Source organism: Oncorhynchus masou, chromosome 10 (genome assembly GCF_036934945.1).
Source record: "Oncorhynchus masou masou isolate Uvic2021 chromosome 10, UVic_Omas_1.1, whole genome shotgun sequence".
Taxonomy (NCBI): Eukaryota; Metazoa; Chordata; class Actinopteri; order Salmoniformes; family Salmonidae; genus Oncorhynchus; species Oncorhynchus masou.
Window position 1 is genome coordinate 18,822,764 of NC_088221.1, and position 13,994 is coordinate 18,836,757.

The window sequence follows — 13,994 nt, forward strand, 5'->3', positions numbered from 1 at the left end:
AGCTCACAACCGTCCACTTTCAACATCCTGTGAAGTTCATCGTAACTTATTTCATCTGTAGCCTAATAAACTGTATTGTTTCCCGAGTCATAGACAGCACACCATATCATCGCGTGACTCTTAGTTTACTTCGATATGATGTTTTATTATATACATATTTGTGCATAATAATGTTTCCACTACCATTTATTGCATTTATTACTTAATTTTACCGACACAAAAATATCCCACCATGTCGAATGAACAAATCATCTGTCGGCATTTAGAAAATTGTACTGAAACTTCCTGTTTCCGTCACAGCTGTCATGTTTTTTTTTTATATACGGTATGACTTTACTCACATAAAAACTGTGGATGGAAATGTAGTTTGTGTCATGTTTTTTCCCCAATGTGTTTTGTCCTGAACTTCAATCTGAAAAGACTGGTTAAGGAAGACCAGACTAGATGCCTTTTTGACAGCACCCTTTTTCAATGCACTTGGTCACTGTGTGGCTCTATGCTCATTCTCCCATCCCTATAGGCTCTGAGACGTCTATATATTATTGACAAAACTGCAGACATCTTCTTCACCAGAACTCAAGCAAAGTGAGATGACTGATTGAAGCCTCTTTTCCCCAGCACTTGCTCAGAGACTGGGCAAACATTTGTTTCCATTACAGTTTTATCTACTTGAGACGTGAGTGACGCCGTGTTTATTTGAAGTCTGGCGTTAGGTTATTATTTGAAGTCGGGTGATATACTGATGCTCGGACTGAAGAGGAGCAGACATGAAAGAAAGGGAGGAAGGCAAAATAAACACGGAATTTACATTCCATGGCCGCTGTCAAGCTGTGACCTCACATCTAGACAAAACAATACAAGTATACTGTCTCTCCTGTTTTCTTCTTCCAGAAAGCTGCTGTCTGATTCAGTTCCAAGGGAGCGTGTTTATCTTAGTCTTAAGATCACTGTGACAAAAGTACCATAAGGAGGTTGACAACAAAATGTTTCTGAATTGAGGCATATTACTTGATGCACTGAGTTGCTGCAGAAGTAAGAAATTAGAAATGAGAATACCATGACATCCATGATTGTGTCTGAGAGAAATGGAGAGAAAGAACCAGACAGTGGCGAGAGATAATCTGTATAAAATGACAAAGATTGGAGGATGGAAACCTGGAAAACAGAGAACCTGTGGTCTTTGGCCAGCAGATGGTGACACTGTCAAGATGGTGAGAGATGATGTGGTTATTTTTGAGAGAAGGTCGTGGCTTGCTGTCTCCCTTCCTAACAGAACAATATGGTGATAGATGGATGATACCCTCCTTTATGGAAAAAAACCTCACGATTTCAAACGTTTCAGTGTGGATATACACTATATATACAAAGGTATGTGGACACCCCTTTAAATTAGTGGATTCATCTATTTCAGCCACACCCATTGCTGACAGTATAAAATAGAGTACACAGCCATGCAATCTCCATAGACAAAAATTGGCATTATAATGGCCTAACTGAAGAGCTCAGTGACATTCAATGTGGCACAGTCATAGGATTCCACCTTTCCAACAAGTCAGAGCTGCCTCAGTCAACTGTAAGTGCTGTTATTGTGAAGTGGAAACATCTAGGAGCAACAACGCCTCAGTCACGAAGTGGTAGGCCACACAAGCTTACAGAATGGAAACGCAGAGAGCTGAAGTTTGTAAAAATCGCCTGTCCTCGTTTGCAACACTCGCTACCAAGTTCCAAACTACTTCAGAAAGCAACGTCAGCACAATAACTGTTCGTAGGGAGCTTGATGAAATGGGTTTCCATGGATGAGCAGCCGCATACAAGCCTAAGATTACCATGCTCAATGCCAAGTGTCGGCTGGTGAGGTGTAAAGCTCACTGCCATTGGACTCTGGAGCAGTGGGCAGCGTTCTCTGGAGTGATGAATCACTCTTCACCATCTGACGAATCTGGATTTGGCGGATGCCAGGAGAACGATACCTGCCCGAATGCATAGTGCCAACTATAAAGATTGGTGAAGGAGGAATAATTGTCTGGGGCTGTTTTTCATGATTCGGACAAGGCCCCTTACTTCCAGTGAAGGAAAATCTTAACACTACAGTGTACAATGACATTGTAGACAATTCTGTGCTTCCAACTTTGTGGCAACAGTTTGGGAAAGGCCCTTTCCTGTCTCAGCATGACAATGCCCCCGTGCACAAAGTGAGGTCTATACAGAAATGGTGTAAAAGAACTTGGCTTGCCTGCACAGAGCCCTGACCTCAACCCCATAGAACACCTTTGGGATGAATTGGAATGCTGACTGCAAGCCAGGCCTAATCGACCTAAGTTAATGCCCGACTTCACCGATGCTTTTGTGGCTGAATGGAAGCAAGTGCTCGCAGCAATGTTCCAGCATCATGTCAAATGGTGCCAACAGAAATGATCGCCTCGCTTCGCGTTCTTCGGAAACTATGCAGTATTGTTTTTTTTTAATTTTTTATTATTTCTTACATTGTAACGACAGGATATCTTAAATCTTATTACATACAGCCTGGAAGAGCTATTGGATATAAGAGCAACGTCAACTTACCAACATTACAACCAGGAATATGGCTTTCCTGAAGCGAATCCTCTGTTCGGACCACCACCCAGGACAATGGATCTGATCCCAGTGGCCAGCCCAAACAACGGCACCACAGAAGGGGCAGACGGAGTGGCCTTCTGGTCAGGCTCCGTAGACGTGCACATCGCTCACCGCTCCCGAGTATACTACTCGCCAATGTACAGTCTCTTGACAACAAGGTAGACGAAATTTGAGCAAGAGTTGCCTTCCAGAGAGACATCAGAGATTGTAACATTCTCTGTTTCACGGAAGCATGGCTCTCTCGGGATATGTTGTCGGAATCTGATCAGTCACGGGCTTCTCCACGCATCACACCGACAGAGATAAACACCCCTCTGGGAAGAGGTAGGGCGGGGGTGTATGCTTTATGATTGACGACTCCTGTTGTAATCATAACAACATACAGGAACTCAAGTCCTGCTCACCCTACTTAGAATTCCTTACAAACAAATGCCAGCCATTTTACCTACCAAAATAATTCTTGCACAGGCTAATATTCTCGACCACTGCTACTCTAACTTCCGCAATGCATTCAAAGCCCTCCCCCGCCCTCCTTTCGGCAAATACAACCACGACGCCATCTTGCTCGTTCAGTCTTATAGGCAGAAACTCAAACAGGATGTACCAGTGACGAGAGCCCGTCAACGCTGGACTGACCAATCGGAAGCCACGCTTCAAAATTATTTTGACTGTGACTGGAAAATGTTCCTGTCAAACTCAGAGATCAACATTGACCTATACGATGACTCGGTGAGTGTGTTTATAATGAAGTGCATTGGATATGTTGTACCCACTATGACTATTAAAACCTACCCTAACCTGAAACTGTGGATGGATGGTGGTATTTGCGCAAAACTGAAAGCGTGATCCACCGCATTTTACCATGGAAAGAGGTCTGGAAATATGGTTGAATATAAACAGTGTAGTTATTCCCTCCGCAAGGCAATCAAGCAAGCGAAATGCCGGTACAGGGACAAGGTGGAGTCACAATTCAAACGCTCAGACACGAGACATATGTGGCAGGGTCTACAGGAAATCACTGACTGCAAAAACAGCCATGTCACGGACACCGACGTCACGCTTCCAGTCAAACTAAACACTTTCTTTGCCCGCTTTGAGGATAATACAGTGCCACGGTCGTGGCTCGCTAACAAAGACTGCATCCTCCCTCTCCTTCTCCATGGCTGACTTGAGTAAAACATTTAAACTTGTTAACCCTCCTAAGGCTGCTAGCACAGGCGGTATCCCTTGACATGTCCTCAGAGCATGCGCAGACCAGCTGACTGCTGTGTTTACAGACATATTTAATCGCTCCCTATCCCAGTCTGTTGTCAGAACATGTTTCAAGATGGCTACCATTGTTCCTGTACCCAAGAAGGAAAAGTTAACTGAACCAAATGACTACCGCCCCGTAGCACTCACTTCTGTCATCATGAGGTACTTTGAGAGGCTAGTCAAGGATCATATCACCGCCACCTTACCGGCCACCCTAGACTCACTTCAGTGAGGATCCCGCGACAACAGGTCCACAGATGGCGCAATCGCCATCACACTGCACACTGCCCTATCCCATCTGGACAAAAGGACTAGCTATGTAAGAATGCTGTTCATCGACTACAGCTCAGCATTCAACACCATACCACCCTCCAAGCTCATCATCAAGCTGGAGGCCCTGGGTCTCAACCCCGCCCTGTGCAACTGGGTCCTGGACTTTCTGATGGGCCGCCCCAAGGTGGTGAAGGTAGGAAACAACATCTCCACTTTGCTGACCCTCAACACTGGGGCCCCACAAGGGTGTGTGCTCAGCCCTCTCCTGTTGTCCCTGTTCACCCATGACTGCGTGGCCATGTACTCCTCCACCTCAATCATCAAGTTTGCAGATGACACAGTGGGCTTGATCACCAACAACGACGAGACAGCCTATAGGGAGGAGGTGTGGGCACTAGGAGTGTGGTGTCAGGAAAACAACCTCTCATTCAACATCAACAAAACATAGGAGATGATCGTGGTCTTCAGGAAACAGCAGAGAGAGCACCCTCTATCCACATCGAAGGGACAGCAGTGGAGAAGGTGGAAAGTTTTAAGTTCCCGAGTGTCCACATCACAGACAAACTGAAATGGTCCACCTACACAGACAGTGTGGTGAAGAAGGTGCAACAGTGCCTCTTCCACCTCAGGAGGCTGAAGAAATTTGTCTTGTCACCCAAATCCCTGACAAACCTTTACAGATGCACAATCGAGAGCATCCTGTCCGGCTGTATCACAGCCTGGCACGGCAACTGCACCGCCCTCAACCGCAAGGCTCTCCAGAGGGTGTTGCAGTCTGCACAAAGCATCACCGGGGGCAAACTACCTTCCCTCCATGACACCTACAGCACCCGATGTCACAGGAAGGCCCAAAAAATCATCAATGACAACAACCACCCAAGCCACTACCTGTTCACACCACTATCATCCAGAAGGTGAGGTCTGTGCAGGTGCATCAAAGCTGGGACTGAGAGATTGAAAAACAGCTTCTATCTCAAGGCCATCAGACTGCTAAAAAGCACTCACTAACTCAGAGAGGCTGCTGCCTACATTGAGACCCAATCACTGGACACTTTAGTAAATGTATCACTAGTCACTTTAAACAATGCCACTTAACACTTGAATGATGTTTACATATCTTACATTTCTCATATCATATGTATATACTGTATTTTACACCATCTACTGCACCTTGCCTATGGCGCTTGGCCATCGCTCATCCATATACTTACAGTATATGTACATATTCTCAATTGCCCTTTAGATTTGTTTGTATTAGGTAGTTGTTGGGGAATTGTTAGATTACTTGTTAGATATTACTGCTCTGTCAGAACTAGAAGCACAAGCATTTCGCTACACTCATTAACATCTGCTAACCATGTGTATGTGACCAATAACATTTGATTTGATTGTGACAACTAATGGGAAGCCTTCCCAGAAGAGTGTAGGATGTTATAGCAGCAAAGGGGGGACCAACTCCATATTATTGCTCATGATTTTGGAATGAGATATTCAACCAGCTGGTGTCCACGTACTTTTGGTCAAATAGTGTATTTAACATGAGATTTCACAGGCGATGCCCTGCAAATAAGAATTAGTCGTTAGGATATCTCGAGAATCAAAGTGTTTTCATATACATATTTGACACACTTTGACGTACATTTTGATTGTTTATTTATACCATAATTATTGTTCAACATGTCCTCACCTGGGATTTGAAGTCAAAACCTCTTGTTTGACGGCATTCCGATCTTCCTGCTACGCTACCATGTCTGAGTCTACAGTATAACTGATCTCACATGTATTCCAACACTTTGGACAAACTAAATCTCAGCTTTGTTAAAATACACTCAAGGAAAACTATTAAATTTATCAAATAAAATAAAATGTTCATTGTCACATGCTTCGTGAACAATTAAGTGTAGACCAACAGTGAAATGCTTACTTATGGGCCCTTCCCAACAATGCAGAATACAAGTAATAATAATAATGGAAAGAAATGATAAACTCCTTTGTCTTGCCCACATTGAGGGAGAGGTTGTTGTCCTAGTACCACACTGCCAGCTGTCTGACCACCTCCCTATGGTGGTCAGGCCCAGCACGTCATGTTGTTGGCAAACTTGTTGATGGTGTTGAAGTCATGCGCTTTCAAGCAGTCGTAGATGAACAGGGAGTACAGGGGCGGTGGTGGATGTCTTGTTGCCTACCCTCACCACCCGGGGGCGGCCCATCAGGAAGTTCAGGATCGAGTTGCAGAGGGAGGTGTTCAGTCCCAGGGACCTTAGTTTAGTGATGAGCTATGGTGTTTAACACTGAGCTACAGTCAATGAACAACATTCTGGTGTAGTTATTTCTTTTAACCAGGTGGGAAAAGGCTGTGTGGTGTGCAATAGAGGTTACATGATTGGGGTGGCAGGTAGCCTAGTGGTTAGAGCATTGGACTAGTAACTGAAAAGTTGCAAGATCGAATCTCTGAGCTGACAAGGTAAAAATCTGTCGTTCTGCCCCTGAACAAACCAGTTAACCTATGCCATCATTGGAAATATTAATTTTTCTTAACTGACCGAAAAAAAAATAGCTGACACTTACTGTGAGGGAAGATGTGTGTGAATAGCACCCAATTTACAGGAAATAGATGGCCTCTCACTAAAGCTTAAGAGTTGCTTCCAAGAAATGATACGCTGATTAATGTCTGTTATGAATTTGACAGATTTTAGGGCATCTATAACTGTTAACAATGTTAGTTTAGTCAACTCTGTGACTGTTTGAGTAAATTAATGGTTTGGGGTCAAAGATGTGTGAATGAGATTTCTTTTAGAAACAGGCTTTGAAGACATTACAGACTCAGCAATGTGGAATGTCGCCCACAAAGACTCTGGCATGGACAGCTGTTGAGACACAAAGGATGTTAATACAGTCACTTAGAGTGGCTTTAATTTGGTTGGCAACGTTTTGAGGATGGAATCTGTGGATCTGTTTGGGCAGTATGTGAACTGGAGTGAGTCCAGGATTTCTTAGATGATGGTGTTAATGACCATCCTTTCAAAGCATTTAATGGCTACAAATGTGTGTGGTATGGAGCGGCAGTAATTTAGACAGGTGTTCTTGGGCACAGGGACTGTGGTGGTCTGCTTCAAACATTTAGGTATAACAGACTGGGTCAGGGAGAGGTTGAAAATGTCAGTGAAGAAACTTGTCAGCTGGTCAATGCATTCCCTGTGTACATATCCTGGTAATCCATCTGGCCCTGCGTTCTTGTGAATGTTAACCTGTTTAACCTCTCTGGGATATGTGGGATGGTAGCATCCCACCTCGCCAACAGCCAGTGAAAGTGCAGGGCGCCAAATAAAAATCCAACAAAAATCTCATAATTAAAATTCCTCAAGCATACAATTATTTTACACCATTTTAAAGGAAAACAGTGTCTGATTTCAAAAATGCTTTACAGCGAAAGCACCACAAACAATTATGTTAGGTCACCACCAACTCACAGAAAAACACAGCCATTTTTCCAGCGGAGACACAAAAAGCACAAATAGAAATACAATTCATTACTAACCTTTGATGAGCATTGCTATTCTAACTTCCGCGACGCATATAAGGCCCTGCCCCGCTCTCCTTTTGGAAAAGCTGACCACGACTCCATTTTGTTAATCCCTGTCTACAGACAGAAACTAAAACAAGAAGCTCCCGCGCTGAGGTCTGTTCAACGCTGGTACGACCAATCTGATTCCACACTCCAAGACTGCTTCCATCACGTGGACTGGGATATGTTTCGTATTGCATCAAACAACAACATTGACGAATACGCTGATTCGGTGAGCGAGTTCATTAGAATGTGCGTTGAAGATGTTGTTCCCATAGCAACGATTAAAACATTCCCAAACCAGAAACCGTGGATTGATGGCAGCATTCGCGTGAAACTGAAAGCGCGAACCACTGCTTTTAATCAGGACAAGGTGACCGGAAACATGACCAAATACAAACAGTGTAACTATTCCCTCCGCAAGGCAATCAAACAAGCTAAGCGTCAGTATAGAGACAAAGTAGAATCTCAATTCAACGGCTCAGACACAAGAGGTATGTGGCAGGGTCTACAGTCAATCACGGATTACAAAAAGAAAACCAGCCCCGTCATGGACCAAGATATCTTGCTCCCAGGCAGACTAAATAACTTTTTTGCCCGCTTTGAGGACAATACAGTGCCACTGACACGGCCCGCAACCAAAACATGCGGACTCTCCTTCACTGCAGCCGACGTGAGGAAAACATTTAAACGTGTTAACCCTCCCAAGGCTGCAGGCCCAGACGGCATCCCCAGCCGCGCCCTCAGAGCATGCGCAGACCAGCTGGCTGGTGTGTTTACGGACATATTCAATCAATCCCTATCCCAGTCTGTTGTTCCCACATGCTTAAAGAGGGCCACCATTGTTCCTGTTCCAAAGAAAGCTAAGGACAGCGAGAGACTGAAAAACAGCTTCTATCTCAAGGCCATCAGACTGTTAAACAGCCACCACTAACATTGAGTAACTGCTGCCAACACACTGACTCAACTCCAGCCACTTGAATAATGGGAATTGATGGGAAATTATGTAAAATATATCACTAGCCACTTTAAACAATGCTACCTAATATAATGTTTACATACCCTACATTATTCATGTATACGTATATACTGTACTCTATATCATCTACTGCATCTTTATGTAATACATTTATCACTAGCCACTTTAACTATGCCACTTTGTTTACATACTCATCTCATATGTATATACTGTGCTCAATACCATCTACTGTATCTTGCCTATGCCGCTCTGTACCATCACTCATTCATATATCTTTATGTACATATTCTTTATCCCCTTACACTTGTGTCTATAAGGTAGTAGTTTTGGAATTGTTAGCTCGGTTACTTGTTGGTTATTACTGCATTGTCGGAACTAGAAGCACAAGTTTTTCGCTACACTCCCATTAACATCTGCTAACCATGTGTATGTGACAAATAACATTTGATTTGATTTGATCAGATAACACTCATAGGACTTCTTGTTACATAATACATGTATGTTTTGTTCGATAAAGTGCATATTTTTATCCATAAATCAAATTTTACATTGGTGCGTTACGTTCAGTAGTTCTTAAACATGCGGTAATTGTGCAGAGAGCCACATCATCACTACAGCCAAAATGGGAGCCACCTAGAAAAACTACAATTTCGCCTGCCATAGTGTTTCTGGGCCTGAGTAACAGGCAGTTTACTTTGGGCACACTTCTCATCTGGACGTGAAAATTACTGCCCCCTACCCAAGAGAGGTTAATGACTCCAACCTAAGTGTATGTAAAATTTCTACTTCAGCTTTGTACTATAAAAAGTAAATGTAGTTGCTAAAATATACTTAAGTATCAATTTCAAATGCCTTATATTAAAGCAATCCAGAAAGCACAATTTGCATGTATTTTAACAGCCAGGGGCACACTCCAAGTCTCAGACATAATTTATGAACAAAGCATTTGTGTTTAGTGAGTGTGCCAGATCAGAGGCAGTAGTGATGACCAGGGATGTTTTCTTGATAAGTGCATGAGTTAGACCACTTTCCTATCCTGCTAAGCATTCAAAATGTAATGATTATTTTTGGGTTTCAGGGAAAATGTATGGAGTAAAAAGTACAATATTTTCTTTAGGAATGTAAATTATGTCTGACTGTTGAAGCGTGTCCCTGGCTATCCGTAAATTTAAAAAAACAAGAAAATCGTGCCGTCTGGGTTGCCGTAACATACGGAATTTGAAATGATTAATACTTTTACTTTTGATACTTAATTAAGTATATTTAAAACCAAATACTTTTTGACTTTTAATCAAGTAGTATTTTACTGGGTGACTTTCACTTTTACCTGAGTAATTTTCTTTTATTAAGGTATTTCTTTTAAAGTATGACAGTTGGGTATTTTTTCCTTCACTGGTGGTTTCATAGTTTTGATGTCTTCTACTACAATGTAGAAAATAGTAAAAATATGGAAAAACCCTTGAATGAGTAGGTGTGTCCAAACTTTTGACTGGTACTGTATGTTATCACATTAACTTCTCATAAGATCACGTGAATTCATGTGGTTTTTCCGTAAGGACTGTCTCCCCCTTCTCCAAAGCGAGGCATCTGTTTCCTCCACAGGAGTTAATTCAATTAAACCATACAAAAACAGACTTTTTAGCACAAAGGGAAGTTCATGTGAAATTGGAAAACCAATGTGACGGACACAGTTTCGCAGCCAGTCAAGCGTGCCCCTTTACAACTGCCTATGGGGCTATTTGCATAAGGCACCGCCATTGGACAGAATCACTATCGCTAAGGTTACTATTGCACTTGTGAAGAAACACTTGTCAGAAGTTGAGTGACAAGGCAAACCCCTTCAAACCGACCTACCCCTTCTTTCAATGTAACGAAAACGTGGTCTGAGTCCTGATAAACTTTGTGTTTTAGTCACCAATAGGCCTGTCTTTTCTACTAGCATGGGCTTGTCAATGCCCCGTGTCAATCCCAACAGGAGGAGCTGAAATATCTACTCCTTACTCACTGCACTTGCCGCTGCACAACGCCACAAAGCATAACACAGTATAATATAAATCTAAAAGCTTTGTAAGATGTAATAATATATTTACATGCATAGGATATCATACATTTTGTCCATTGCCCACTCATCATTACCCTTTTCTTTCAGTATGTATTGCTGCATTAACATGGTTGTCACGGATAGCACATGTGGAGTGTATTGACTTAATGTATGACCACATGTGAACCTGCCAAGTAACTCTCATTGGTTTCTTGGAAAGCTTCCAGGAAATGACGCAATCCACGGTGCGCCCTCATTAAAGGGGTGTGGTGTGAACTCTTTGAGGTGACAGGGTACCCCAGAGACTAGCAGCCCTAAGGGGGTGTGGTGCTGTGTTTACAGCAGTATCCAGTTCTCTCTCACACATGCAGTTAGTTCCCCCTGTCCGATCTGTTGTTCTGTACAGGCGCTTCCTGCTGGGGACACAGTGTTTCCTGTGCAAAGACTGTTGATGGAAACTGTTTTTTTTTCTCCATCCATGATGGTGTTGGAGAACACGCCCTATCCAATCCGCTTGCAGCTCTACTGCTTCCCCAGCTGACCTGGCTGCTGCTAGGGAACAGATTGTTCTGGGTGTCTTTGTTTATACCGGACACACACACACACACACACACACACACACACACACACACACACACACACACACACACACACACACACACACACACACACACACACACACACACACACACATTTTGGGTCACTTTCACACAAAAACTTGAACACCATATCAACACCTCCACCGGCTACTTTCTTTACATGATATAATCTCGCCTTGTCTGAAAATCACCCATTTCTATGTAGTTGTTGTGAAAGAATAGAGGCGTATAACAACATGGGCGTCCGTGACGTTACAGTAAAGGCCATGATGATAAGAGGTGTCATCACATCTAGTGTGTGTGAAAGAGAATGCAGGATCGTGTCCCTCCTGGTGCCTTGTAGATTCGGGGGATAGAAATCCAACATATCCGCTTGAGGATATCACTAGGAGAGGCATTTGCCAAGCAATCTCTGGGAAAATGAAAGCACAACTCCATTGTGGAAGTGCCATAAATCTATTTCAGCTTCAAAGGAGGACAAGCCAACCTGAATGTTAGCACTGTGTCGTGCCGCTAACTCATCTCACACTCAATGGTGGATATAGGAGAGTGTTGTTATTACTTACCTCCTATATCCCCTCCCTCAAACTCCGTCAGAAGACACTGTTGTCAATGTAGCAAACTAAGGAACCAGTCAAAGTTCCAACAAATGTGTCAGGTTGAAACGTTTTCAATTTAGCGCCTGCTATAACACAAAGGGTGACCCTAGCCTGCCTGGCCCCTCATTGGCTCCTGGCTGTGCACCTGACCTCTTCACCCCACCCCATCCCTGGTTCTGCTGACCATCACACTCTATATTCTCCCAATCTATATGTTTCACTCTTTGAGTACTCCAAAATAAATGTCTTTGAATTTATTGTGTAAATCCTTTACAGTTTTAAATGTATCCATTTTTGTTTCAACATAGCGACGGATAAAAAATACATATTTCTTTCATATCTATAACATAGTATGTGAAAAGGTTTAAAAGGTCAGTTAAAATCAACTAATGGGTTTCTGTTTTGGTCTCTCAACTACAGCTGTTACTCTATCACATTTAGAGACCCTTCTCTCAGATCCCCTATCCATAGCATTTCTGGGTCATTCCTCTCTCACACTCTCAGCTTTAGACCTTGCCTCTAAATCCTGCGAAGAGTACCACGCCCGTATTGCTACTAAATCACACACAAAAGGTTATGTGTCTATACCTAATGGACTGAAGGTAAATCTATTCTTTACCATAATGAACTGACCGTAAATGAGCTGTGGTCCTTTTAACAAACAGTGTGGTGAGATATGGAGAGCTCAGTCTTGGCAGGCTGGAAAGGTTTCCGTATTCTGTCAATAATCAACAAGGACGTGAAGCGTCCTGGGGAGCAGGCTACCGCCTCCCCGCCAGCCACAGGTTAAACAGTGACCTTGGCCCAAACATAAAGGAAAGAACAACAGCTCCTACTGGACTCACTCTGCAGGTCGCTCCATGGTGTGATCCCCGAGAGTGAGACAATATTTCCACTGCCCTGTGCGTGTGTGTGTGTATGTGCAAGCATGCCTGTGTTAGTATGAGTGTATGTGTGTGTGTGCACGCTTGTGCCTGTGTGTGGGTGTGAGCATGCGAGTGTTTCGGTCTGTCTGTGTGTGTGTGCGTGTGTATCTGTCTGTGTGTGTGTGTTTGTGTGTATGTGTGTGTGTGTGTGTGTGTGTGTGTGTGTGTGTGTGTGTGTGTGTGTGTGTGTGTGTGTGTGTGTGCGTGTGTGTGTGTGAGTGTGTGTGTGTGTTTTCTCTTTCCCAGTCTAACAATGCAGTTCAGGAAATATGTCAGGATAAAGGCTAGACTGCCAGGCTCTGTCTCTCAGTTCAGTTTGTGTTACTAGAGGGACTATGGCACAGTCCCCGTGAGCTCCAGGCAAGCCTAATTAAATATTCTGGACCTTACCTGGTTCTGGACCTAAGAGAGGAGTGGTTGTCCTATAAGTTTCCTTTTGAAAGCTCTGCAATGTCCTTCTGGCTGGTGAGTGCTCTGTTAACCACTTTGGACCTAGAGGAGGGTCAGGGGTTGAATCCCTCTTGAGTGTGCTGCATTCAGTCAGTAAACAACTAGAGAGAAACTGCAGCACTGTTTTGCGTACCATTTAATCCAATGTTTTAGACAAGGACTTTCCATTTGCAGATCAGCAACAGGGGATTTTAGTGATTGGATATTGAAGTAACAGCTCTTTGAAAGTTCTTTGAAGTAAACTAAATGAGGTCTCAGGATGTTAAAATGAGGACATTTGTCGTTTTGTTCAAGATTGTGTCACTGGACAGCTTATCACATTTAGTGTCATCATATCTTTCCATATTAGTTCAATAATGAGTTAAAAACTTCTATGTTTTGCAGACATACAGTACATGTAACAAAAGGCTTACCAGGTTGTTAACATATTTGCAGACTTATTTGCAACACTTTTATGTATCTCACGACTTGCCTATGACTTGCCCAGCTGCCATTAATTAACAGTTAAAAGTATATTTGTCAAAGAAATCGGGTGAGGAATATCTCATTTGATTTAGAACTATGTTAGAGTCAAGTGCTCAAACAAAGGTTTGGTTGTGCAGTTTTAAAGCCATGGAGATAGAAGATACTGTATATGGTTATGTCTCTTTCCTTGAATACGTTTGAGAGGTCTGTGTCTCCGCTGCCCATCT

The 13,994-nt window shown here is 43.1% G+C and overlaps 1 protein-coding gene across 5 annotated transcripts in view; it reads left to right on the forward strand.

Annotated features, from left to right (window-relative positions):
• The window catches only part of LOC135547286 (tensin-1-like), a 293,490-nt gene that overhangs the window by 38,403 nt on the left and 241,093 nt on the right, over positions 1–13,994 (forward strand). The window contains exon 1 of one of the 5 annotated variants that reach the window (XM_064976127.1): positions 13,154–13,317. The exons of the other annotated variants lie outside the window; for them this stretch is intronic. Within the exon in view, the coding sequence (XP_064832199.1) occupies positions 13,303–13,317 (15 nt within the window). The 5' untranslated portion in view covers positions 13,154–13,302. Of the gene's footprint in view, positions 1–13,153; positions 13,318–13,994 lie in introns of those variants that run through there. 5 annotated transcript variants of the gene reach the window in all.